Below are 24,279 nucleotides of genomic sequence, written 5' to 3' on the forward strand. Positions count from 1 at the left end.
ACATTGCTGATAACATCTGTAAATAGCTGTTGAATTAATATATAAATCATTATCTTATTTTGAGGATAAGATCATTTGATGCCACACCTTGTCAGGATCGTACATTCTGTACTAGATCTTGGAGAAATACATTCATTCTGTGTAATTTATAGGAAATCTGGAAAAAAAACTTTTTTTTTTTTTGATAGATGGTTTCATCTCCTACGCCCATGATACTTCTTACCTATGGTAGCTAAGAGATCATCTTTTGCCTTTGAGTTTTTTGGCCATTTAGCAAGAAAACTAAAATTGTTGAAGGTGCCACCAAGTAAAAATTTGAATAGTCTACTCTAAGGAGGTCCAAACACTCAAAATTATTTTGATACCTTTGGACTGATGCACTTAAGGAGTTGAAGGCTACCTTGGCAACCATTTAAAAAAAGAAGTAGTTCCCCTTGTGTATTAAAAAAACAACATATACCATAACAGATTATTTTTGCCTGGATCTTAACTAATAATGTTAAGGAAGTAGCATAAAAAATAATTGACTCACCTCCCGCACTGGCGTTGTCCCACCAATGTCAGAGCTGGGTCCGCTGGGGATTAGGTGAAATTGTTATGCCATGCAAGCTCTGCAGCCAATCACCAGCCACCATTGGGTCGCTGCGCTCTCACTTCTGTTTGTCCGACATTCTTCCTAAGGAAGTAAGAGCACAGCAGCCCATTATTGGCTGCTGGTTGGATGCAGGGTTTGTGTGGTATAACAAAGCTATGCAAACTCCGGAAGACCAAGAGCCAACTTTGCCCGAATGGTGAAAGTATGGGAGGTGAGTCATTATTTTTATACCGGTTCATTTAAAAAGCGGTTGTTGCTGGAGATAGTCGTATCGTAAAGCTATGAAAATATGCATTATTTCATGCAGTCTCACAGACCAAATTCCTGAATGATAATTAGGGAAAATTACTAGCCATGTTGTGTGCAGATGAGTTTTGGCAAAGCCAGCAGGCTCTGAGCCCAGACCAACCTCAACGCATTGTCTACAGAGTGTTTACACCCAAAATCCAGAAGCAAATGCAGTATAGACCATATAATAACACAATCTAGACAACATGAAAACCCTAAAGATATAAACTGCAGAGAGCCTGCCAACTATGGCTACAATAATTCACCAGAGGGGTCACCATGCCTGAGGCAGCATTAGGGGCCATTCATTGCCACATTAGTGATATAATCTACGCACTTAATCAAAAATTTTGAGGTAATATGATAAAAAAACAGGTCCACACTATGTGGAAGCAGGAACAATTTATAAAATTCCTTAGTCGTAAATAAAACATTTGAGGATTGAACATTGTTTGTACGAGCCTTGGACAAATATCTTTAGATGTTCATTGCTCATAAAACCTGTGGGTCTAAAGAAGAATGTTTCTCAATGTAGAGTGCCAAGTCAGTGTAAGGAGACATAAAGGCCATGCAATATGCAAATATCCTCTTAAGAGAAGAAAAGGACTAGAACTCTAGTGCCATCTTTTGGGGGTAACAATCCTATTCCTTTTTGAAGAGGATATTTGCATATTTAAATTCCCAAAGTTCCCTTACCATGACTTGGCACTCTCCATAAGGTGACCCATTAGACTCCCAGTCAGAGGCCTCTCTTTAATTCAGAGCAAACCTCCTGCTTTGCACTGATGAGGGGAAGACACCCCGAAACATGTGTCTGCAAATGGAGTGTCTGGTTTCACTTTTTGTCCTAAGTCATATGCCAAGGCATATTAAAGGGTCAGTATTGATTTTTTGAATTGCTACTCCCAATTGTTGGCACAAGAGTTCTAGTTCTCATCCTCTCTGAAAACTGTAGGCATGGTTAACATATGACTTCAATATGGATATAATTTCCCAACATGCTGGCTGTCCATTGTTACGCTGATAGAGAACTGGTGAAAATGTTTATTTTCACGTACGTAATAAGTGAAGGGTTGTCCATTTAAAAACAATAATTTCTTCATATGACTTTATAGAACTGAATTACTTTTATTTCTAAAGGTGCCCCAATTTTTGGATCAATGGTTCCGGCTGCTACACTTCTGTCCCTCATCTTGACAAAAGGAGTAACCTGTTTAGCATACCATCAGTGTTGTGTGAAGGGAGCTGGCTCAGGTTTCAATAGCTAAACCAGCCCCTTTATGTCAATGCATTGGTTTTGATGGAGTACAGGGGCTGGTTAGATAGTGGAATGTACCCGTCAGCCAGTCCCTCCGCACATAGTTCTGATATATATAGGTAGCTGCCAGGACCCAGGATTTCTATTGATATATTTAGAGGTACCTTTGGAAATCATATTAGAAACTCAACTAAAGTGATTTTTAGTGGACAAAACCCTTTAAAGGGCTATTCTGGATTAAAAAAGCATTTAACTCTTACTTATTAGAAAAAGGGGTATGTTCATGAGCTCCTTCTAGCCACAAGGGTTCCCCTCAACATATCTAACATGTATTACCTATCCAATAGATAGAAATGTTAAATGTGATGATGGAATACAATAATCTACTATATAATTGTCTAAGGGTCACTTCCGTCTTTCTGTCTGTCTGTCACGGAAATCCCAAGTCGCTGATTGGTCGTGGTCAAATGGCCACGACCAATCAGCGATGGGCACAGTGCGGCCGCGAAATGGCCGCTCCCTACTCCACTGTCGTCAGTGCCCACTCCATACTCCCCTCCAGTCAGCGCTCACACAGGGTTAATGGCAGTGTTAACGGACCACGTTATGCAGCGGTGCAACGCAGTCCGTTAACGCTGCTATTAACCCTGTGTGACCAATTTTTTACTATTGATGGTGCCTATGCAGCATCAATAGTCAAAAGATCTAATGTTAAAAATAAAAAAAAATAAAAAATCATTATATACTCACCTTATGGCGCCTTTCCCGCTCCTCGCGACGGTCCGGTCCATTCATTGCGGTCTCGCGAGATGATGATGTAGTGGTCTTGCGAGACCGCTACAACATCATCTCGCGAGACCGCAATGCACTCTTGGGACCAGAGCATCGCGAGGAGCATCGGTAAATGCCTCGGCTGGATCCGGGGTCCGACGGAAGGTGACTAACTATTTTTTATTTTAATTATTTTTTTTAACAGGGATATGGTGCCCACATTGCTATATAATACGTGGACTGTGTTAGATACTGCGTGGGCTGTGTTATATACTACATATCTCTGCTATATACTATGTGGGATGTGCTATATACTACGTGGCTGTGGCATATATTACGTGGCTGGGCAATATACTACATTGCTGTGCTCTATACCAGGGGTCCCCAACTCCAGTCCTCAAGGCCCACCAACAGGTCATGTTTTCAGGTTTTCCTTTGCATTGCACAGGTGATGCAATTATTACCTGGGCAAGACTAAGGAAATCCTGAAAACATGACATGTTGGTGGGCCTTGAGGACTGGAGTTGGGGACCCCTGCTCTATACTACGTGGCCTGGGTTATATACTACGTCTCTGTGCTATATACTAAGTGGCTGTGCTATATACTACGTGGCTGTGCAATATATTACGTGGCTGTGCAATATACTACGTGGCTGTGCAACATACTACGTGGCTGGACAATATACTACGTGTCTGTGCTATACACTATGTGTCTGTGCTATACACTATGTGTCTGTGCTATATACTACGTGGCTGGGCAATATACTACGTGGCTGGGCAATATACTACGTGTCTGTGCTATATACTACGTGTCTGTGCTATATACTACGTGTCTGTGCTATATACTACGTGGCTGGGCAATATACTATGTGGCTGGGCAATATACTACGTGGCTGAGCAATATACTACGTGTCTGCTATTTGCTACATGGGCTGTGCTATATACTACGTGGCTGGGCAATATACTACGTGACTGCTATAAACTACGTGGCTGTGTTATATACTACGTGGGCTGTGTTATATGCTACTTGGCTGTGCTATATTTCTCTGCTGTATCTGTGCATCATGAATCATGGTATGTATTAAAGAGGGGGGCCCACTGAGACTCTTTCGCCCGGGGCCCTCAAATACCTGGAGCAAGCCCTGACTTCACTGATTGGTTATGCCCGGCCGCGAACAATCAGCGACAGTCGCAGTCCACCTGCGAATTGGCGCAGAATTTGAACAACGCTTCACTAATTGGTCGCAGCCGGCCGGTCGAATCCTGTGTATAAATTGCATTATTCTGATAACTTCATAAATAAACTACATACATATTCTAGAATTCCCGATGCGTTAGAATCGGGTCACCATCTAGTAATAATAATAATAATAATATTGTGTTGGTTTTAGCTAGGTGCGAAGCTGAAAAGGGCTGTCTGGCCATGTGGACAGGGTATGGCCAACAAGCCATTTCAGCTTGATCAATCTCTGTAAATACACAGGCTAAGGTCGGGGTCACACTTGCGAGTTTGATATGAGAAACTCACGTGAGTCCCTCGCATCAATACCCGGCACTGCCGCCGGCACTCAGGGGCATAGAGATACATGCAGCCACACGCTCTGGTCTGAGTGCAGGGACTGTGGTGGGTATTGATGCGAGAGACTCGCGCGAGTTTCTCGCATCACACTCGGACCCCGGCCTAAGGGCAGCAAACTGAATCTTTTCCCAGTTGATGGAAACCCTCCCTGCAAGTCAGGTTTGAGCCATCCTAAAAATTATACAATGAGCGGCCAACCTATAGATCACACATTTTGGAAGACTGATGGCCATAGACAATGTCCAGCTGTCCAGCAAGCATCACTGGCACACAAAGTGCAATTCAAATGGAAAAAACATTAACACAGCAAACAGCGTTCGAGAACAACATTCACATAAAATAAACAACTCGTTCCAAAAAATCCCATTTGCTCTTGATGTCTTACAAACATCAGTTCGTCATAGATTTACAGCTAATGAAATCCCGAAATGCTGCCTCTGACAAATTCAAAAGTAACGATGACACGGTTAAAATAGCTTTTTGTTTTTTTTGCAATTCTACAAACATGTTCTTTCGATTCGAAAAAAAAATGGTAATACAAAGCAATTTTGTTTGTTCTAGTTCTGGTGCCAGATTAGGTAATTAGAATGGTGTCTAATATCCTTCCAGTAAATGTTTCTCCATAAACGCAGAATGGAATCGCGGGTCTGCGGGTTGCATTAGCTTAATGAAAACAAGATTTTAATGCATATTGTTACAGCTGCGTTTGAATGCACTTATTAAGGCCCCGTGTTCCCACAACCATATGGTTTTTGTCATTAATGTCTCCTTTGAGGAAAAGCACTAAAATTAGAAAAAAAAGTTGCATCTTTGATTTCAGTGATCCAAAGTAAATGATATGGCGACCATATGGCGCTCAGCTCTGATAGAAGTATAAGGAAGTGTCCTTGGAATCTTGCTTTTTTTTTTTTTTAATTTTTGTGGCAGTCAATTTGACCCTGAATAGAAACATATTTTTATTTTTTACAAAGCAAAGAAATCAGCGGTGTTCACAGAGGAAATGATGTTAACGTGATGAAATTCGAAAAGAAAGCATCCTTTTATGAAGCAAGCATACCCAGTACTTCTATAAACAGCTTTGCTTATTACGGTAGTTTAAGCACTCTGCTTCAAGGGATATGGGCTGAGCTCTATACGCTGCTTTAACTGCCACCTACCAGTCCATAAGCGGTCCTGCATATTCATTGACAACTGAAATGAATTAGACCTAGGTTTATCTGCCTTTGGCACACAATGTTAACAAGGTGATTATGTTAATTGACTGAATGGACTACTCTTGGAAGATGGCCAACAATTAACGTTCTTGCCAACATCTGAACTGAACTGGCAGAGCTAAGAATAGTAAGCCTATCAGAAGCATTGATGGTTGCTCTTAAGTGGCGTCATACACAGTAGATAGTTGTCTGATAAATATTGGTCCAGCCGATCAATCATTTGGGCAGCAGCTGTCTCTTCCGACTCCTCCATATGTTCTTCCTAATGTTCGAGTGTTCTCTATGAGAAAGCTGCTGCCAGACTTCTCAGGCAGCGGCTTATCTCATCATGAAAAAAAAATTATCAGTAGTCCAAAACTGAACATGTAGGATCCTTATCTCCCCTAACGTTATCCATCAGGTGAGAGTCAAGAGGCGCCATGTACATTAGACTGTTGGCCAAACCTGCCGATATCGGCCTTATCAGTCGCCTTCTAGTATTTTCTTCTACTCTGACCAGTAGAGGGAACGTGTGGTTACTGTATGGCATTTAGGAGAACCTGCTTCATTCTCTTGTAGGCTCTGTGGATTTCTCAAAGGACATAATCCACTATTTTATCATAATTCACTGTATTCATTTTATCTTTAGTGAAGTTAAAATTGTAAAAATTAAAGTCTAACTCCATTCAATCCACATATGACTGCTATTTGCCTTAATATTTCACAACTAGACATGAACATATCGATTGAAGGAAAATCAAATTCACCTCCAGTTGTTCAAAAAATTCAGATTTGCCCGAATTTGAATTTTCTTTTTACTGATGTGATGCAAAATTGTTGGGTTAAAAAGGGCTTGGAAGCAGTTAAAAGAAATATAACAATCACCTCTGCTTGGCCCTCCTCATACCTGGCCTGCTGTTGGTCCTCCAATCAGCTTTTCTATGTCCTGTTTGCTTTGTTTTATATTCAGCAAGGGGCTATGGTCACTTTCAGCCTGGTCTTCCATTCACTAGGCTCCACATGACCACATGTGGCGCAACACACCGCAATTAAGTGATGCTGTGGGGCTTAGTAAACTGAGGCCCCCAAAGACAGGCGATAGAAGAAAGAACAAAAAAGAGCTGTTTAAAGGAATGCCGGCAGTGAGAGGTGCACAGGGAGGGCCAAGGACAGGGTGAGTATAATTTTTTAATGCATAACCTTGCAGCTTCAATCTTCATTGAATGTATTGGATGCAAATCGAATTTCCACCTTCAACTGAGTGAATAAAATATTGGAGATTTTCTCAATTGTATTCACATTTCAATGTCACACTCCCAGGAAACTGAGAAAGGAGGATCTGGTTATCAAAGTCCTGATACTTAAACGAGTTGGCCACTACTCGGACAATCACTTCTCAAGCCTCATGTTTCTCCCTTGTAAAATAATAACATTTATACTCACCCCTGGAGCCATGCCAGAGATGTTCGACACTGGCTCTCTGAGGAAATGACAGGGCAGCAGCCCTAACTTCCTCGGAATGTACATGATTTGTCCAAAGGCAGAGAGTGTGAAGCCAGCACTGATAGGACTCAGGGATTGTGTGACATAACAGTGTAAAGCAATCACCAGGAGAGCCAATGTGGACACTGCTGAAATAGCTCCGGCACTGGAGGTGAGTATAAGTGTTATTATTCTATAAGGGGGAATATTAGGATTGAGAAGGGGCTGTCTGACTAATGGACAACCCATTTAAGAGATGTTACACAATTAAGATATTTTTTCTAATCTTACTAAAGTTCACTGCATCTCATTTTCTGGACCCTTATAAGCATGGCAATATACTGTATACTATAGTCATTCAACGCATTGAAGTCAAGAGGGTAGCCCTAATCAGTAATTGGCAGCTTTCCCTGGAAAAGGTTCGGCTTTAAATGGAATCTGTCATCCCCGGGATATATATGACCTATTAATATGGGCATACAGGTAATAGAAATGTTACACTAGTCCTACCTGTATGCCTCGTATTAATGGTCTTGTTGCTAAGAAATGTTATATTTTGCCTTTATGTTAATTTCTTTCAGGCTCCGGCGTGTGCGGTGCCTGGAAGAAATCCCTGCCTCCTGTCCTCATTACAATACTACCCCCCTCCCATGCACATTAGTAATGGCTCCAGAGTCCCTCGCCTGTGCCCTGCACTCCCTCCACAATATGTACCTTTTCCTCCCTTCTATGAGCAGTGTATTCTGGGATCTTTTACACAGGCGCTGGTGAGTCACTGTGACCTCCGGTGTGCGCGCCAATAAGATGCTCTCTCCGCTTCCTCCCTGCACAGTCATCTCTAGGAACCATGTGTACATAGCAATAACTGTGCAGGGAGGAAGTGGGGAGAGCACCTTATCGACGTGCACATCGGCGGTCACAGTGACTCGCCGGCCCCTGTTCAGAAGATCCCTGAGTGCAGCATCCATAGAAGGGAGGATGAGGTATGTATTTCTGAGGGAGTGCAGGGCGCAGGATTCTGGAGCCATAACTGACGCTTATGAGAGGGGGGTATTATTGTAATGAGGACTGGGGGAAGGGATTTCTTCAAGGCACCGCACACTCCAGAGCCTGGAAGAAATCATTAACATAAAGACAGAATATAACATTTCTCAGCAACAAGACCATTAATATGAGGCATACAGGTAGCACTAGTGTAACATTTCTATTACCTGTATGCCCATATTAATAGGTCATGCACATCCCGATGTGGGTGACAGATTCCCTTTAAGAAGGAAACTTTACATTCAATACACATAACATTAATAAGTAAGTGTCTGATATTTCCTACAGATTCTACCTGAACCTCTACCATCATATAAACATTAAATATTCCATCATATTCCATTAGACCTGAGGTGCGAAACCCACAGGCGCATCTGTTTCACCCTAAACACTGATGAAAAGTACATTGCGTTTCTTGAACTTGAACTGGTAAATTGTCCATCATGAGAAATGCTTTGGTTTTCTAACATGCCATTATATGTTTCTAGAGTAGGAAGCATACCATTAGTGACAAGATCACACCATGTTCATCTTGAAGTACTCATCGACGTGTCTTTACTGACATTTTGTGTGCGTACATCTCTATCATTTTCTGCAATTACTCAGCCTTGGCAGAGCCAGGTTCTGTGTGAGGTTTGTAAGTGCGAGTTAAGGACATAATGTGCTATACATATGTATTGATGCTATTTTGCGGGCTGATGATCTACAAACAGTGTCTAACAACACAGCTATGTTAAAGAGATTGAGTTTCCTCCGCAGGTCATAACTTATAAAAATGACGAAGACAAGCTTTCTACATAGCCGCTGAATGATGTGATAATTACTAGCAGCGGTGATTGCTCATTAGGATAGGACCATATAGTGAAGATCATACAAAAACTCAGCAAGCCACAGCAGAACTGAAATGCGTTAGTTAGTATAGCTTTATCAGTATTGGGCAAATTATAAGGAATGCATCATTTTAGGGCTCCAGGCAAATAATAGGATTGGGCAATTCTGTAGCACATACCAAAAAATTGTGCAGAGGGCCCAAAAGGTCACTTTGTCCCATATAAAAAAAATAAAATAGTAATATTAAAGACCCATGATGGTTGGAGATTTTGCATTGAAGCTCAAAAGTTTCAAGTTACAACACTGTTTACTGCCTTACCCAAAACATAGAGTACACATATATATCGCAATACATATATATATCGGAACGCTCAGCCTTGGAGTCTTCATTTCCTCCCCTAATTTACAGCATAAATAACGCATACATTTAGCGGTTGTGTGGCTGCTACATAGTAACCAACATTTTTTTAAATTAAAATAAGAGTTGAATTCACACTGTTAACCTAAATGGGTGTTCCTCTCAACTGAAAAGATTACCGTCATGATTCTACCCAGAGGCCTATCCAGACTATGGGTTGCAGAGATTTACATAGTGTCTACGTAACTGGTGTATCATGATGTTATCATTAGTAGATCTAGACAAAGGTCACAGAATTCTGGAGTAAAAGATTTAAAGGGAACCTGTAACCCGCAAAATCGATGGTGAGGTAAGCTCACCGTCATCAGGGGCTTATCTACAGCATTCTGTAATGCTGTAGATAAGCCGCCGATGTTACCTAAAAGAGGTTAGATTATACTCACCCAGGGGCGGTTCGATTCGATGGGTGTCTCCGGTCCAGAACAGCGCCTCCCATCTTCAATCCATGACGTCCTCTTCTGGTCTTCACGCCACAGCTCCGGCGCAGGCGTACTTTGTCTACCCTGTTGAGGGCAGAGCAAAGTACTGCAGTGCGCAGGCGCCGGAAAGGTCAGAGAGGCCCAGCGCCTGCGCACTGCAGTACTTTCCTGCCCTCAACAGGACAGACAAAGTACACCTGCGCTGTGAAGACCAGTATAGGACATCATGGAATGAAGATAGGAGGCGCCGGAGCTGACCTGAGACACCCATTTGACCGGACCGCATCGGGACCGTCCCTGGGTGAGTATAATCTAACCTCTTTTTCTCATCTTTCAGGATACATCGGGGGCTTATCTACAGCATTACAGAATGCTGTAGATAAGCCCCTGATGACGGTGAGCTTACCTCACCATCGATTTTAAGAACCTCAAAATATTTGAGATTTTGCTGTTTTCACACTCATTTCTCCCAGCTTCACCAAAATGGGTGGAGCTGGAGTGGAATGGAGGTTTAGTGGGAGGAGGACACCAAACCTAATTCATGATGAGCTATGGCATTCCCTACACCAGAAATCTCATTCTAGTCCCTGACTGGAGCAAGATTTCTGGCGTGGCTCATAAAAGAGCATGTCACTTGTCAGATGCTCCAAATTCATGAAAAGGTGTGGATCTTCTCATAAATCAGGATCGTCTGACTCCAGCACGACCCTCATTAGGACCTGTCAGAACAATGTCAGTCGTGATGAATCAGGCCCATCGGCTTTATACTTTAGGGCTAATACCAACTAGATCTCTGTCCAAGTATTGCCGCTTTTAGTTTGCGCAGAAACCGCATCAGTCCTTATCTCCACCTACCAAACCTGAAGATTCTTTAATAAACTTTAAAGAGTAATCGTTGTTTTAATTTGTATTGCAGAATATGATATATCTTATCAGAGAAATACGCTTCTTTCTTCTCCTGGATTGGTCTTAAATAGCGATGAGCGAGTGCACTCGTTCGGGTTTTCCCGAGCACGCTCTGGTGGTCTACGAGTATTTGTAACTGCTCAGAGATTAAGTTTTCATCGCCTCAGTAGCATGATTTGCGGCTACTAGCCTGCTTGATTACATGTGGGGATTCCCTAGCAACCAGGCAACCCCCACATGTACTCAGGCTGGCTAGCAGCTGTAAATCATTCAGCTGCGGAGATGAAAACTAAATCTCTGAGCAGTTACAAATACTCAAAGACCACAAAAGCAACGAGTATACTCGCTCATCACTAGTCTTAAACTCTGAAATCACAGGTAAAATGTGTATTCAGTAGACAGATTTTCCCGTTACTGAGAAAGATGACAGTTGGTGCTCATAAAGTCCTATGTAGAGGGGAGGGGAACGAGCTTGAGGCAGACAGACACTCCAATGGACATTCTCCTGAAGTGACAGTTACCGTTCTCCATAGAACTTTATAAGCACCAACTGTCATCTCCTTCCTCAGTAATGGGAGAATCTTTCTTCGCTGAAGACACATTTTATCCATGAATTAAGAATTTTGAGAATAAATGAAAGAAGCAGATTTCTCAGATCAGATATATTACAAATTTGCATATTTCTATGTGTACTATTGATTTATGAAATTAAAATTAAAAATGAGGGTTACTCGTTAACATTTCCAAAATTATATAAAATCCACTCTGCAGTTTGTGAATTAAATAACTAGTAATATTTCTAGCATTAATGCTTTTAGCAACAGCAAATTTTACATTACAAATTTTGGGAGCGTTTTTTTTTTTTTGGAAAAATAAAAGCTAAAAAAAATATAAAATCAACATAAAATACTAAACACTGAATATTACCTTTATGTCATACATCAACATCAGTGCCACAGACAGGATTCAGAGAACTAAACCATCCTAAATGATACACTCATGGTACTTTCATGCCCCATAACTAGAAATAACACAAAGAGAGAGCTATAGGGCAAAGAGTCACCTAGGTAAGTGTGTCCATCACAGCTCGGTCCTTACAGCTCTGATTTATTTTCCATTTTCTCTCTTAAAAAGCAAAACAGTAAAACACACATTTGTGACCTAGCAACAATAAGGTTTGAAATCATTTCCAGATCGATGAACTGTGCAATACCTTTAAAAATGGGATGACAAAGGGTCGCAGCGGAAAGTTAGTCGCTTCTTGCAGTTTGGAATGAAATTCTTCAATTGTCAGCGTAGAATTCTGTTGGCAAAAAATAAAAAAATATATATATACACATCTCAGCTTATTGTCTAGAAAAGGGTCTCAGCAGCAAATTATTACAACTGTAAACGCTCCTTTACCTTGTAGCACCTTGATTTAGACCCTTAATAAAACTACATGTACAGGTTTCCAGGCTTATGATACGGTTGAGCTATCCTTATCCTTGGCATAGGTCATCAATATCAGGGGGGTCCGCCACCTAGCATTCTTCTTCCCGTCTGTGATTTCCCGGCCCTTCCGTTACCTCCGGTCTATGAATGACAGGTCTGTGCTTGGATTTCATGCAGAGAAGGCAGATCAATCACAGACCGGAGGCAGCGGAAGGGAATCACAGACAGGGAGGAGAAGACCCAGTGCACAGTCCGGCCCCTGTGCACCAAAATCTAATCAGAAGAAAACTACAAAAGGTGATTAAAGAAGAACCACAAAGCAGATGTATTCACCAAAGGTAGCAGTATAATCAGTATTATAGAACCATTACAGCCATGTCTTTACTTTACATTACAACATTGTGCAGACAGGTTCTCTTTAAGTCTTTAAAACCCCTTTAAAATATAATATATCTGAGCCACTGTAAACATGTAACATACACTGAATTGAGGAAGGACTAGCTCTTCTTAAAGATAATATATTAATGGTTGGGTGCCCGATTTATGAGACAAGTGCCATTCCCAAAAATTAGGCTCTGCAGAGCCCTGTCTGAATCTAACAGTGGTCAGGTATGTGCACCTTTAATCTGTTCCTTGTGTATCATAGGCGGCAGTCCCATAGACAATGAATGAAGAGGAGGTGTCCATGCTCGATCTCAGCACCATTCAGATGGGATTCTACAGAGCAACCTTCTATGGTTCCTTAGGTAGTCTGACCCCCGGCATCAGTACGTCCCCCCTATCCTATGAAAAGGCATTCCCTTGCAATCTTGGCAAAATCCCTATAAAGACATTTCCCTAAGAGTATATGCCATCAAGGTCTGATCAGTAGGAGTCAAATGGTCCCCCACTCCAGATCATCAGAGTGAAGAAACCAATGGTCCCCCACTCCCGATCATCAGAATGAAGAAACCACAGAGGTGAACTGCAGTATTGGGTACAACTGCAGGAATGAGCCAACGACCCTGTGTAAACATTAAAAAAGCACTTTTAAGTTTTAATCCTCTTAATTAAATGCAATCATTATATTGTATGGCACCCTGTACTTACAATTGCTCATTTTGCCTTTCTATCCAGTAAATTTTTCTCTTTTCTCTGCACTATGTAGAAACAGGAAGTCTATGGTGCCTGTATGAGTCATCCCCCTCTTCAATTTCTAACCCAGCTGCTCAGCTCCTCCCCCTACCAGTGACTTTTACAGTGATGGCTCATACAGGGAGAAGAAGCTTCCTGTTTCTACAAAGAGCTTAGAAGGACTCATTGTCAGTTATTAATCCCATGGTATCATAGACCTAATGGAAAAGAGACGAATTAGCTGGGTAGAAAGGCAAAATGAGCAATTGTAAGTACATAGTGCTGTATAACATGATGATTGCAATATAATAAGAGGATGCCAATTTTGATGGGAGGAGTGCTTCTTTAAAGGGCCTTGCTAATTGACTTAGACCTCCACTAATCAAACATTGGAAGTCTTTATAGTCAAGATAAGTAATTATGGTTTTACTATGGAAAAACCCCTTTAACATATGATTCCAATATGATGGCATCTGTTCTATGTAGATACACAACTATATATAGAAACACTCCTAGAAAAAAAGCAAAAACTGAAGAGCAATTTCATGTAAAACAAGGGTTCTCTCTATGTAAAGAGGTTCTTCAGAAACAAATAAACAATGCTGCTGATATAAAAAGGCTCATCTATTGTCACACTAACTGGTATATTGTGTTACAAGCCGGTACGTTAGAACTGATCTCGGAGGCCATGACTGCATGGGTTTCGCTTATTTATCCAGACGAGGGATCTGTCTATAGAGATCTATATATGCGGAATGCACAAAACCAACAAGCAATCCTTCCCTCCTGTTCATTAGATCAAAGGAGTGAATTTTAAAAAGAGGATATTAGGAAATATGTCTTGTTCTTGATTATTTGCATTGGATGCCCCTCGGGGGACCCTTCTTTGATGATTATTCCAGTTTATAGTGATGGGTCTCTGTACCCCCACAAATATGATATCAGTTTATTAATATGATAAAGTAAAACTTTGAGTCCATTTCTAATGAAGATTTTGATTAGAAATATTCTCATGTTAGAAATGAACTCCTAGATCAACCTTAGGAATAAAAAATTAATTTGAAGCTTGACGTATCTTTTAACATCTTTTTTCCTAATTTTGCTCATTTGAAGGACAGAACTCAAAACAACACCAATGCTCTCCTAGGAGAAGGCAATGATAAATCAAAGCTCGAGAAGAAGTTGTGTAATTATAATTTTATTATTCATTTTCGATGACTCTTAGTTTTTCCTGTGTAAATTAACTATGTGATCTGAGGATTATAGCACAGAAATCTGTCAGAACATCACTTCAATATTCCAAAAAAATCTTGGATACAACACAAGACTGCCACTCGTTACCATTATCAGCCAGCATGTAAATTAATTAAAAAATGAAGGTGGGTGGATTTTTTCATCACCTCTAAATTATTATCCTCTTTCATTTTTTTTAACTTTTTTATTTTTTTTTTGGTCTCCTGTATTGTAACGCTGTGAGTTTCCTGCTGTGAGAGAGGAGGAGGGAGGAATCATATTACAATCTGTTTGAGACCCATGCTGTGAGAGGGATGAGGGAGCATCAGGAAGGAGACACAGCGCTCCAGCTCCACACCAGGAAGACACTGGCTGACATGGAGAGAGAAAATGTGCATTTACAAAGGTATCAGAGGGAATGAAAGCAAGTGAAAATAATAAGGTAGAGTATAATGTATGGTTGCAATCTAATGCACATAGACACATAAACCTAGGAGAGTACTCCATTTGTCTAACTTCTTTTGGTGGGTGGGAGAAGTTACTTTTCAGAATAAATTTCACTTGCAAAGCCGCCATTTTTTCGAATTGACTGTTTTAAGAGTAATTCAAATTGTATTTTATTTTTTCAAATTTTGGTCAGTATGAAAAGTTATAAAACTTTGCAAAACATTTTATTAGGGGATTTGTCTTCATTCGTGTAAAAAGAATTGCATGAAAGTGGCTTCCAAACCCTCTGCTTTTCCCCCGTCTGTTTGCCTGCCTTTAGCTGTATTAATATCAGATTGTACTCATTTGGAGTACAGCTGATGGCAGTGATCAGGTCAGAAGAACCACTGTCCTTAATGTTGTGATTATCAAAACAATCTCCTGCAGTAGCCTATTCCCAGAGTAAGGGCTCATTCAGACATATGTTTTTTTGCACATACGAGAAAATCGGTCCTTGTTTGATCAGTAATTTTGTTCAGATTTTCATTAGATTTTATTCAGTGTTTGGTCCGAGTTTCATCAGTTTTTCTCAGGTGAGAAAAATAAAAAGTTTCTCTTCCTCTTCCTTCTAGCTAGCAGTCTGTGATGGCATCCCAGTGCTGTTTGATTTTTCCATCGGACCTATAAACTTGCACCCGCTGATTTTGATCTGACACTTGGTCCGCCCCAAAAAAATGGATATAAGAACAGCCCCAAAGATGGATAAAACTGCAAAAATGGACGTCTGAATGAGCCCTTAGTGAGACACCGGTGCTGACCCTTTCACTTCCATCATCTGTACTCCCAAATTAGCCTTGGGAAAAGTGGATGTCTGTAAACTACTTAAATTCAATTCTTTTCAAGAAAAGTGACATACTATCTAATAAAGTGATTTGAAAAATGTCATAACTTTCCGTACTGGACAAAATTATAAAAAAAAATAAAATAAAATATTTAGTTACTCTTTAAGGATTGCCCCCCAAAAAATCAATATCTCATTTACATCGCACAAATCTGATCCACCTAATGGCTCGTCTTACCACTAATCCAAGAACAAGGGTGCGCACTCTTTCCCCAATTTCTGGTGAGATGTCATTGCCAAACTGCTGTAAAGTGGTGAGGAACCTCTTTAGTTTACTGAGTTGCCGTGCGCCACACGCCGGAGGCAACTGTTGATTTGCCAACGAGGATGAGGAAGAGGATGAAGGTCCGTTACTAAAGCCATTGGGAGGGGACGGTGCTCCATTCAGTGCTGTTGGCGAATGACTTGTGCCATTGGTTACTGATGGGGAAAAAAAAAAAGAATAGTTGTCATCGTGATAAAAGAATTGTATCATTAAAACTTCACATATTAATCTGTACCATAAGTCGTCGAGGTGCTTAGGAAGATGGCCAAAGATCAAAAAGAACTACGCAAAGAAAATAAGTTGGGCATTGCCTCCACCCTCTCGGTAACAGGAGAACATTTCCAGAAATATTTGACCAATTCCTAGAATATTGCTAAACATTTTTCGTCTGGAAAAAAGATGTGAGACCGGTCAAAGCTCCCCAAGGCCTCCATGGTCTGTGTCTATGACACATCAGACCTTGCCTTTGTCAAATTTTACCCAAAACGATCACCTCTATAATTTTTCCAGAGACTAGGAACGGAATAGATTTATGTTTCCCAATACATGTACTATATACACGTGGACTCGACTTCTATTCTGTACTTTCGATATGTGCATTCAATATGTCCGCTTCAATGTTGTTTTCTATGTAATAACTCCATAATAAACCCAATTTCTCCACAACTCGAACAATGTTTCGTATTGTATTTTTCCCTAGAAGAAAAGTAAAATGACTTCTTTTACCACGTGCCACCTTTCCAATTCACAAACTTTGATTGGCCACTTCAGTGGCATTAAATCAGCAGGAAATTCACTTTTCAATGTCCCATTCAGATGCCGTTTTCAAGCATTTATTTCTAAAGAGCGACCATTTACACCGTTTATCCTGAATGCAGCGATCACGTTTCTGTGGAGAACTTACCACAGTCCTATCATTTTGCTAATCATGTCATTAATATGGTGCCTACAGATCAGGGTACAGAAATGGTTCTAAGCTTGAGTTTTTATTATTATTTATTTTTCATTATCATTTTATTTTTTATTATTACCAAATAAATACGGTAATTCACATTCATGTCTAAAAGGGAACCTGACAAGAGATTCAAGCTGCCAAATCTGATGGTAGCAAGAATTAGACATTAGAGAATGCAGAGAAAACATACTTTGAAAGCCACCCGAAGATCGTACATTTTGAATGACTCGTCCAAGTAGAGGTTTCTCCTTGTCCTGCTCCCATGTGAATGACAGTTCTCTATGTGTGAGTATAGGGAAAGACCCATCAGTTAAAGTGCGCGTAGCAGGGAGAAGCTTTTGGACTAGTCAACCGAGGCATTCCTGGCTTCAGAGGCGCGCACTGCGCATGTCCGGAGGTTCATAAGGTGGCTTCCCATCATGCGCAGTGCTCGCCTCTGAAGCCAAGAAGCACACACTCGGCTTCAGAGACACAGGTAAGCTGCCAAAAAGAGCCACTTTAGATTAGCATGAGCGGCAATGACGCCCCACAGGGGCAGGATAACATGGAAAGAGGGCTGACGAGTCTGGGGCAACTAACACTTCATTGACTAGTCAAAGCCCACATGAGAATATCAAACAGGGACATTATAAATACTTTTTTTTTATACCTTGCTTTCACTAAATAATGTTATACACTGCTAGTTAGAAAAGGAATGTGCTCATACATAGGTGAATGCTGCTGGGTTGGAGGGCATGGGGAGGAGGTTTTGGAAGAGATTTTTCCTGAACCATTTTCTGAGGCTGTTTTGAAGAGTTTTGGAAATATTTTTTTCTTTCCTGAAGAGTTCTTGTAGCCTTTTGATTGGATAAGGCTTAGATTGGAGAGGTTTTCTTCAGGAAGTGCTTCAAAGAAGTGACATGCACCTTTTTTTCTTCAATTAAGAGTTTTGTCAAAACCCCTTCTGGGAAAAAAAAGCTTCCAAAACTCCTTTTATGAATAGCCAAGTGGATGTTCATAGAAATTAATTAGTAGAGTTTAACAAGAATTGTTGAAGGATTTTTTAAAGAGGATTTTGGAGAGTTTCCACTACAAAAACTCCTAAAAACTCAGTATGAACATACCTTAAGAGTCTTTTGGAGCAGAAACTGAGCAGAAACTCTTCAAGACCTTCTTAAAAACTTCTCAGTTCCTGCTCCCAAAATTGAACAAAAAAGGACTTTGTGTGCTCATAGTCTAAAGCAGTGTTTCCCAAACTCCAGTCCTCACGGACCCCACGGGTCATGCTTTCAGGATTTCCATAGTGTTGAGGTGAGACAATTCCTGATGCCTTGATGATACTTCCACTACTTGAGCAATACTAAGGAAATCCTGACCTGTGGGGTCCGTGAGGACTGGAGTTTGGGAAACACTGGTCTAAAGGATCAAACACAGGTTACAGCCTTATAACACATGGTATCCCTACAACTCCTCACTACATGCCACCACATGGAGACTCCATACGTCATTGTATACAGATGTATAATTCCCTACAAGCAATGACTCAAGACCTTGGTCTGACTTGGAGTACAATCAGAGGCTGAGGCGTCTTTTGGCCCAATAGACTTTCTTGGGTATTGTATTATGGCTCTGTACAGCTTAGACATTGTACGGAGCCATATTGTGGTAAAGTGCATGAGGCCAAGCTCCATAGGAAGGATGCCCTCATGAAGAACAGATCTCCACAAAGTTCAACTCTTTGAACAAGGATAGACTATGTGTTTTATTACCAGTTTGACTTCAAGTGCTAAAATATTCCCCAAATAACAAATTCCTTACATGTCGTGGGCGTAAATGAGCTTGTTCTTGGGGCTCCCTGTGTGGTCGGGGGAGGTGGCATTGTCGGAGGCGTCAGCCTGGATTGTGTCTTCACATCCACAGGTGAGTCCGGCATTATGGAGCGCTTCTCAGTACGATCTGCAAAATAGAATTGTGAAATGCAACATAAATAGGCTGTAAGGTAATATTTACCCATCTATGCATCTTATCTATAGATATATTCACAATGCATCCCCTGACTAATACACCACAAAGCCAGACCTCATTAAACCACGAGCCATAATCTTTAGAGGATTGTTTTTTTTTTCCGATGGGCACAGATGCGTCTTCTGCAGAAGGGGCATAAGAAACAATAGCAGCTGAAGTGATATAATGCAAGAATGGAAGAGGAAGGAAGTAAATGAAAAGGTGAGATGGTAATGAATCCCCCTATGACAGCTCCGACAAACCAAAACCTGATGCTCTGTTCTACAGGTGAGCTATTGGCAGCGCTCGCCATCCTCCCTGACTTCCCCTGGAAGCGGCACCTGCTGCCCGCACTCGCCTGCTTTTGTTTTCATCCATCAGTATAATGCTGCCGGTCTCCTGGCCCTATCTCCGACCCTATTTTTCTCTTGTTTTATTCCGAGGCAACAATAGATAAATACCATATGTCACATAGTAAAAAGCTTTTTCTTTGTTGACACAGCAGCGGATTGTTTATACTTGTTCATTAGGGGGGAAAATGCACAAATAGTCCGGTTTATGCCACAGTGTAAAGAGAAAAAGATTACAGGTGTATTCCAATTACTGTAAATATTGCAAGCTGGAGTAATTCACAGTCTGCGGGTCCTACGTGTCTAGATTGGTGACAACGTGAGATCTACACATGTTATTAGAGATAAGAGACTTCTACTCTAATATGGTGGATTAGGCATGACAACCGAGCGGCTCAACGAGCAAGTCAGGAATTTAGGTATGTAAAATGGAATAATTAAGTGAAAAAGCTGAAAAATGGAGAACTAAAATGGGGAGCGCTATACCAGCGTGCGTACGGATGGCTAAAGAAAGAAATCGAGGATAGGACAGCTCTCCTGACTAGAGATGAGCGGACCAGAAAAGGAAGTTTGGGGTTCATACCGGACAATTAGTGTCCGGTGTTAAACACCAAATACAAACTTCTCCCGGTAGTCTGTTGTAGAGTTCTGGGGGAAGAGAGAGGGAGAGGAGAGAAATGAGCGCGAGAAAAGAGAGATAAGAGATAGTAGAGAGAGAAGTGAGAAAAGAGAGAGGAGAAAGAAAACAGAGAAAAAAGAGATAAGAGATAGTAGAGAGAGAAAAGAGAAGAGAGAGAAGTGAGAAAAGAGAGAGAAGAGAGAATGAAAGCAGAAAAAAGAGAGATAAGAGATAGAGAGAGAAGAGAGAAAAGAGAGAGAAGAGAGAAAGAAAAGAGAGAGAGACAGAAGAGAGAAAAAAAGAGAGAAAGAAGAGAGGGAGAGAGAGAGATTTTTATTCCAGCTCAGAATTTTAGGTCCGCATTGTTTTCAATGGGGTTCGAGTTCTGGGCCAAAGTCCAGGTCGTGTACCAAAACCCAAACTTCAAACGCTCATCTCTACCCCTGACTGGGGATGCGTGAACCCGTGGAAGGTCAAGTTCTGGAACCTGACCTGAACTTTATTCCAAATATCAGTTCGAGTACCAGAACTTGAGCCAGATCCCAACCCCATTGACAATAATGGGATCCCGACCTTTTGAGCTGGAATATATTCTCATTCTCTCTCTCTCTCCTTCCCGAACTTCCCCAACGGACTTCTGGGAGTAGATCGGGTTTGCTCAGCTCTACTCCCGACGTCTGTTTTAGGAAATACCGATTGGAAAATAGCTCTTGAGCATCTTTTCATTCAATCTGTCAATAGGATCAACACTCCTAAGCCATCTATGAATGAAGCATTGATAATTGTAATCCGATGTTTTATTCCAGAGAAATTCATATTTTTCTTAATATGTAAATGAGCTCATAAGATCTATAGGCCGGACATAGATTTCACTGAGAATCTGCCTCCGGAGCTCATCTTAAATGAAAGGGGCTGTTACCAGTGGCAATATTCTTACAATACAGGAGAGCTGTGAAAGCTGCAGAAAAATGTGTTTGTAAGAATACAAAGTTCATTTCTCCTATTCAGGGTTCGTTACTTGTCTCACAGTGGTAACTCCCCATTTTATTAACAATAATTTCTGGAGGCAGATTCTCAGGGAGATCAGTGTCCTCCCCATTGCCTGGAACAGCTCATTTACATTTACATTGCTTACTCTTTAGTGTCATCTTGAGTTTTCGGACTCCTAGATATGCTGTATTAAGACTGTATACTCTTGTTCCTTGAATGTCACCCTATCATTTTTGGGGTGCAAACAGCAGATAACGTTCAGGCAAGACAGTGCAAAGAGAGAACCCAACACAACTATGAAATAAGAGTAAATCTTCAGCCATTTGGATCAGCGAGGCAGTAACGACATAAATCCCTTTAGTCACTCAGCATCTCCTACTACTAGCATGCTGGCCTGAGAGTCATATAAATGAAAGCTGCACAGATCCTGTTCCTTCTCTACCTCATTCTTTGTAGGTCAAGTTGGTTCAAATGAATAAACATTTGCATCATCATCTGGAATCATTAGCTGAAGGATCTCAGAAGTGGGCTGAGATTATGGCTGACACCTGTGTACTAGATTTTCCCAGTGAGCTATTAAACTAGAGACAACCCCAACCCTCGACTGCACAAAGGATAAGTGTGCAGCTTGTGATGAAGACAGTGGCACGGGGCCAAAACGCAACTCGGAAAAGGCTAATATTCATCCAAACAGGCACAATCTGCCGACAACAACAAGGGGGACAACTCATGCTACAATGCACATAAAGCACTAAGAAAAGGTATTGTACTAAATATACCATATGGATGTAGCTATATACAACAATACACATCAAATATTCATAGTTTTCCTATTTTACATACTGTACATAAGAGCTGATGTATGTTTTTATCAAAGCACTCAAGAGATTGTCATGAGAAATCAGTGAACCCATCTGTTTAGTCGTATGTGAACCCACATGGCTCACATGGGAAGAACGTGCAAAATTCTTCTTATCTGACCATGCTACAGCCCGTAGACACATCTGAGTTGGGATGTTTCCTTCACCAATTTATACCATAGTTATCAACAGTCCAAAATGTTCTGGGACTCCTTGGCCAAAAGGGGGCAAGGGCTAAGTAAACTCCATCTAAAGTGAACATTCCAGGTTGGGCCAGGGGCACTCACAGGAAGGGTTGGCACCTTCCTGGATGGAAGGGTAAGGGCATGGCTGGGGACGGACTTAAACATCTCAAGAAGTGTTAGCAACTATGACATGTGTGCAGTGAATAGATGACATTATTTCTTCCATTATTATTAGTTGGGAGTCCAAGGGCATTTTCCACTACCGACAATGCCTACATGTTAGAAGGCTTTGGCAATAAGCAGATCATAAAGTGCTCCCTTGTTTTGTCTCTCAGCAATCTATTGTGATCTGTAAGGAAACCTACCAGTAAGTGTTGAGTTTCCCTGCAGCGCCTCCACAGTTAAAATGTAGCATTACACAATTAACACTAGGACTACTGGACTCGTGAACCCTGACTAGAACTACTGCAAGTAAGTAGTCAAAATGACTATAAAAATTAAGAGATACTCCTCGCAACCACTGTACCAAAGGATTTTCTATTAACTCCTAATCTACTGCTTAAAATGAACAACCCATTTAAATACATTCATTTTGGTTCCAATCAGACTAGTAACTAGATAAGTATTTGGATACGGGATATTATTAAAATTTTGACATAGTAACTGCTACTAAAATTAAGAGTTGTTATCGCCAGAGGAAGCTATATCCAGCTGTACATTTTCCCTACAGCACTAATGTTCACCTCTAACAGAAGGGTATAATGAACCATACGGTATTCAATACCACAATAAAGCTATACAGACATACACTCGAATGACATATGCCAAAAAGACACTTCTTTTGGCATTTGGTGGGCTAATCTGGGGCGTATGAATGCATTCACATGTGTGACATAGGAACAAAACCATATAAAATAAGACCTAATAGTTGGACGGACAGGGTCCACCATAGCGGTAGCCACTAATAAGACTTAGTAGCTCTCATCCCAGGCTTATAGAGTTAAAGACAGGAATTAGCGAGCATATTTCCTGGGAATTTACACACTTAGGCTGCAATAATTTGTACAATTCTGCAATAGCAACTGTTCACCGCACGATACCATCCAATCAAGTCACTACTTGAATCAAGTCACTACGACACGTGCCGACTAGACATGCACAGCCTTGCTCAATGCAAGTGTATTAAGCAAGGCCAGACAAGTCTAGTTGGAATGTGGTAGTCCCGCTCCCAGCGCTGGCACCGGAGAATAATCACAGCACGTACTATGCACACTGTGGAGATTCACAAGTTTGCAGTCACATAGAGTAACTGTAGACTTGTAGCCTGAGGTCAGAAAACCCCTTTAATGTGTAACCCATGTAACTAATGCAGTTCCCTTCTCTACATTTAAAGGGAAGCTATCATCCGAAAACGACTAATTGTTTAAATCAGAATTTTATGTTACATGTATATATATATATATATATATATATATATATATATATATATATATACAGTGGGGCAAAAAAGTATTTAGTCAATCAGCAATAGTGCAAGTTCCACCACTTAAAAAGATGAGAGGCGTCTGTCATTTACATCATAGGTAGACCTCAACTATGGGAGACAAACTGAGAAAAAAAAATCCAGAAAATCACATTGTCTGTTTTTTTAACATTTTATTTGCATATTATGGTGGAAAATAAGTATTTGGTCAGAAACAAACAATCAAGATTTCTGGCTCTCACAGACCTGTAACTTCTTCTTTAAGAGTCTCCTCTTTCCTCCACTCATTACCTGTAGTAATGGCACCTGTTTAAACTTGTTATCAGTATAAAAAGACACCTGTGCACACCCTCAAACAGTCTGACTCCAAACTCCACTATGGTGAAGACCAAAGAGCTGTCAAAGGACACCAGAAACAAAATTGTAGCCCTGCACCAGGCTGGGAAGACTGAATCTGCAATAGCCAACCAGCTTGGAGTGAAGAAATCAACAGTGGGAGCAATAATTAGAAAATGGAAGACATACAAGACCACTGATAATCTCCCTCGATCTGGGGCTCCACGCAAAATCCCACCCCGTGGGGTCAGAATGATCACAAGAACGGTGAGCAAAAATCCCAGAACCACGCGGGGGGACCTAGTGAATGAACTGCAGAGAGCTGGGACCAATGTAACAAGGCCTACCATAAGTAACACACT

At 41.0% G+C, this 24,279-nt stretch overlaps 1 protein-coding gene across 7 annotated transcripts in view; it reads right to left on the bottom strand.

The window, feature by feature from the left end:
- Window positions 1-24,279, bottom strand: part of RUNX1T1 (RUNX1 partner transcriptional co-repressor 1) — a 209,544-nt gene that overhangs the window by 37,554 nt on the left and 147,711 nt on the right. For all 7 annotated transcript variants that reach the window (XM_069731604.1, XM_069731601.1, XM_069731605.1 and 4 more), the window contains exons 2-4: window positions 18,909-19,046; window positions 16,070-16,311; window positions 11,998-12,087 (exon numbers count right to left, since the gene is read on the bottom strand). In XM_069731604.1, the coding sequence (XP_069587705.1) occupies window positions 11,998-12,087; window positions 16,070-16,311; window positions 18,909-19,046 (470 nt within the window). The remainder of the gene's footprint in view (window positions 1-11,997; window positions 12,088-16,069; window positions 16,312-18,908; window positions 19,047-24,279) is intronic.

The sequence above is a fragment of the Ranitomeya imitator genome, chromosome 6, assembly GCF_032444005.1.
Source record: "Ranitomeya imitator isolate aRanImi1 chromosome 6, aRanImi1.pri, whole genome shotgun sequence".
In the NCBI taxonomy this organism is placed as follows: domain Eukaryota; kingdom Metazoa; phylum Chordata; class Amphibia; order Anura; family Dendrobatidae; genus Ranitomeya; species Ranitomeya imitator.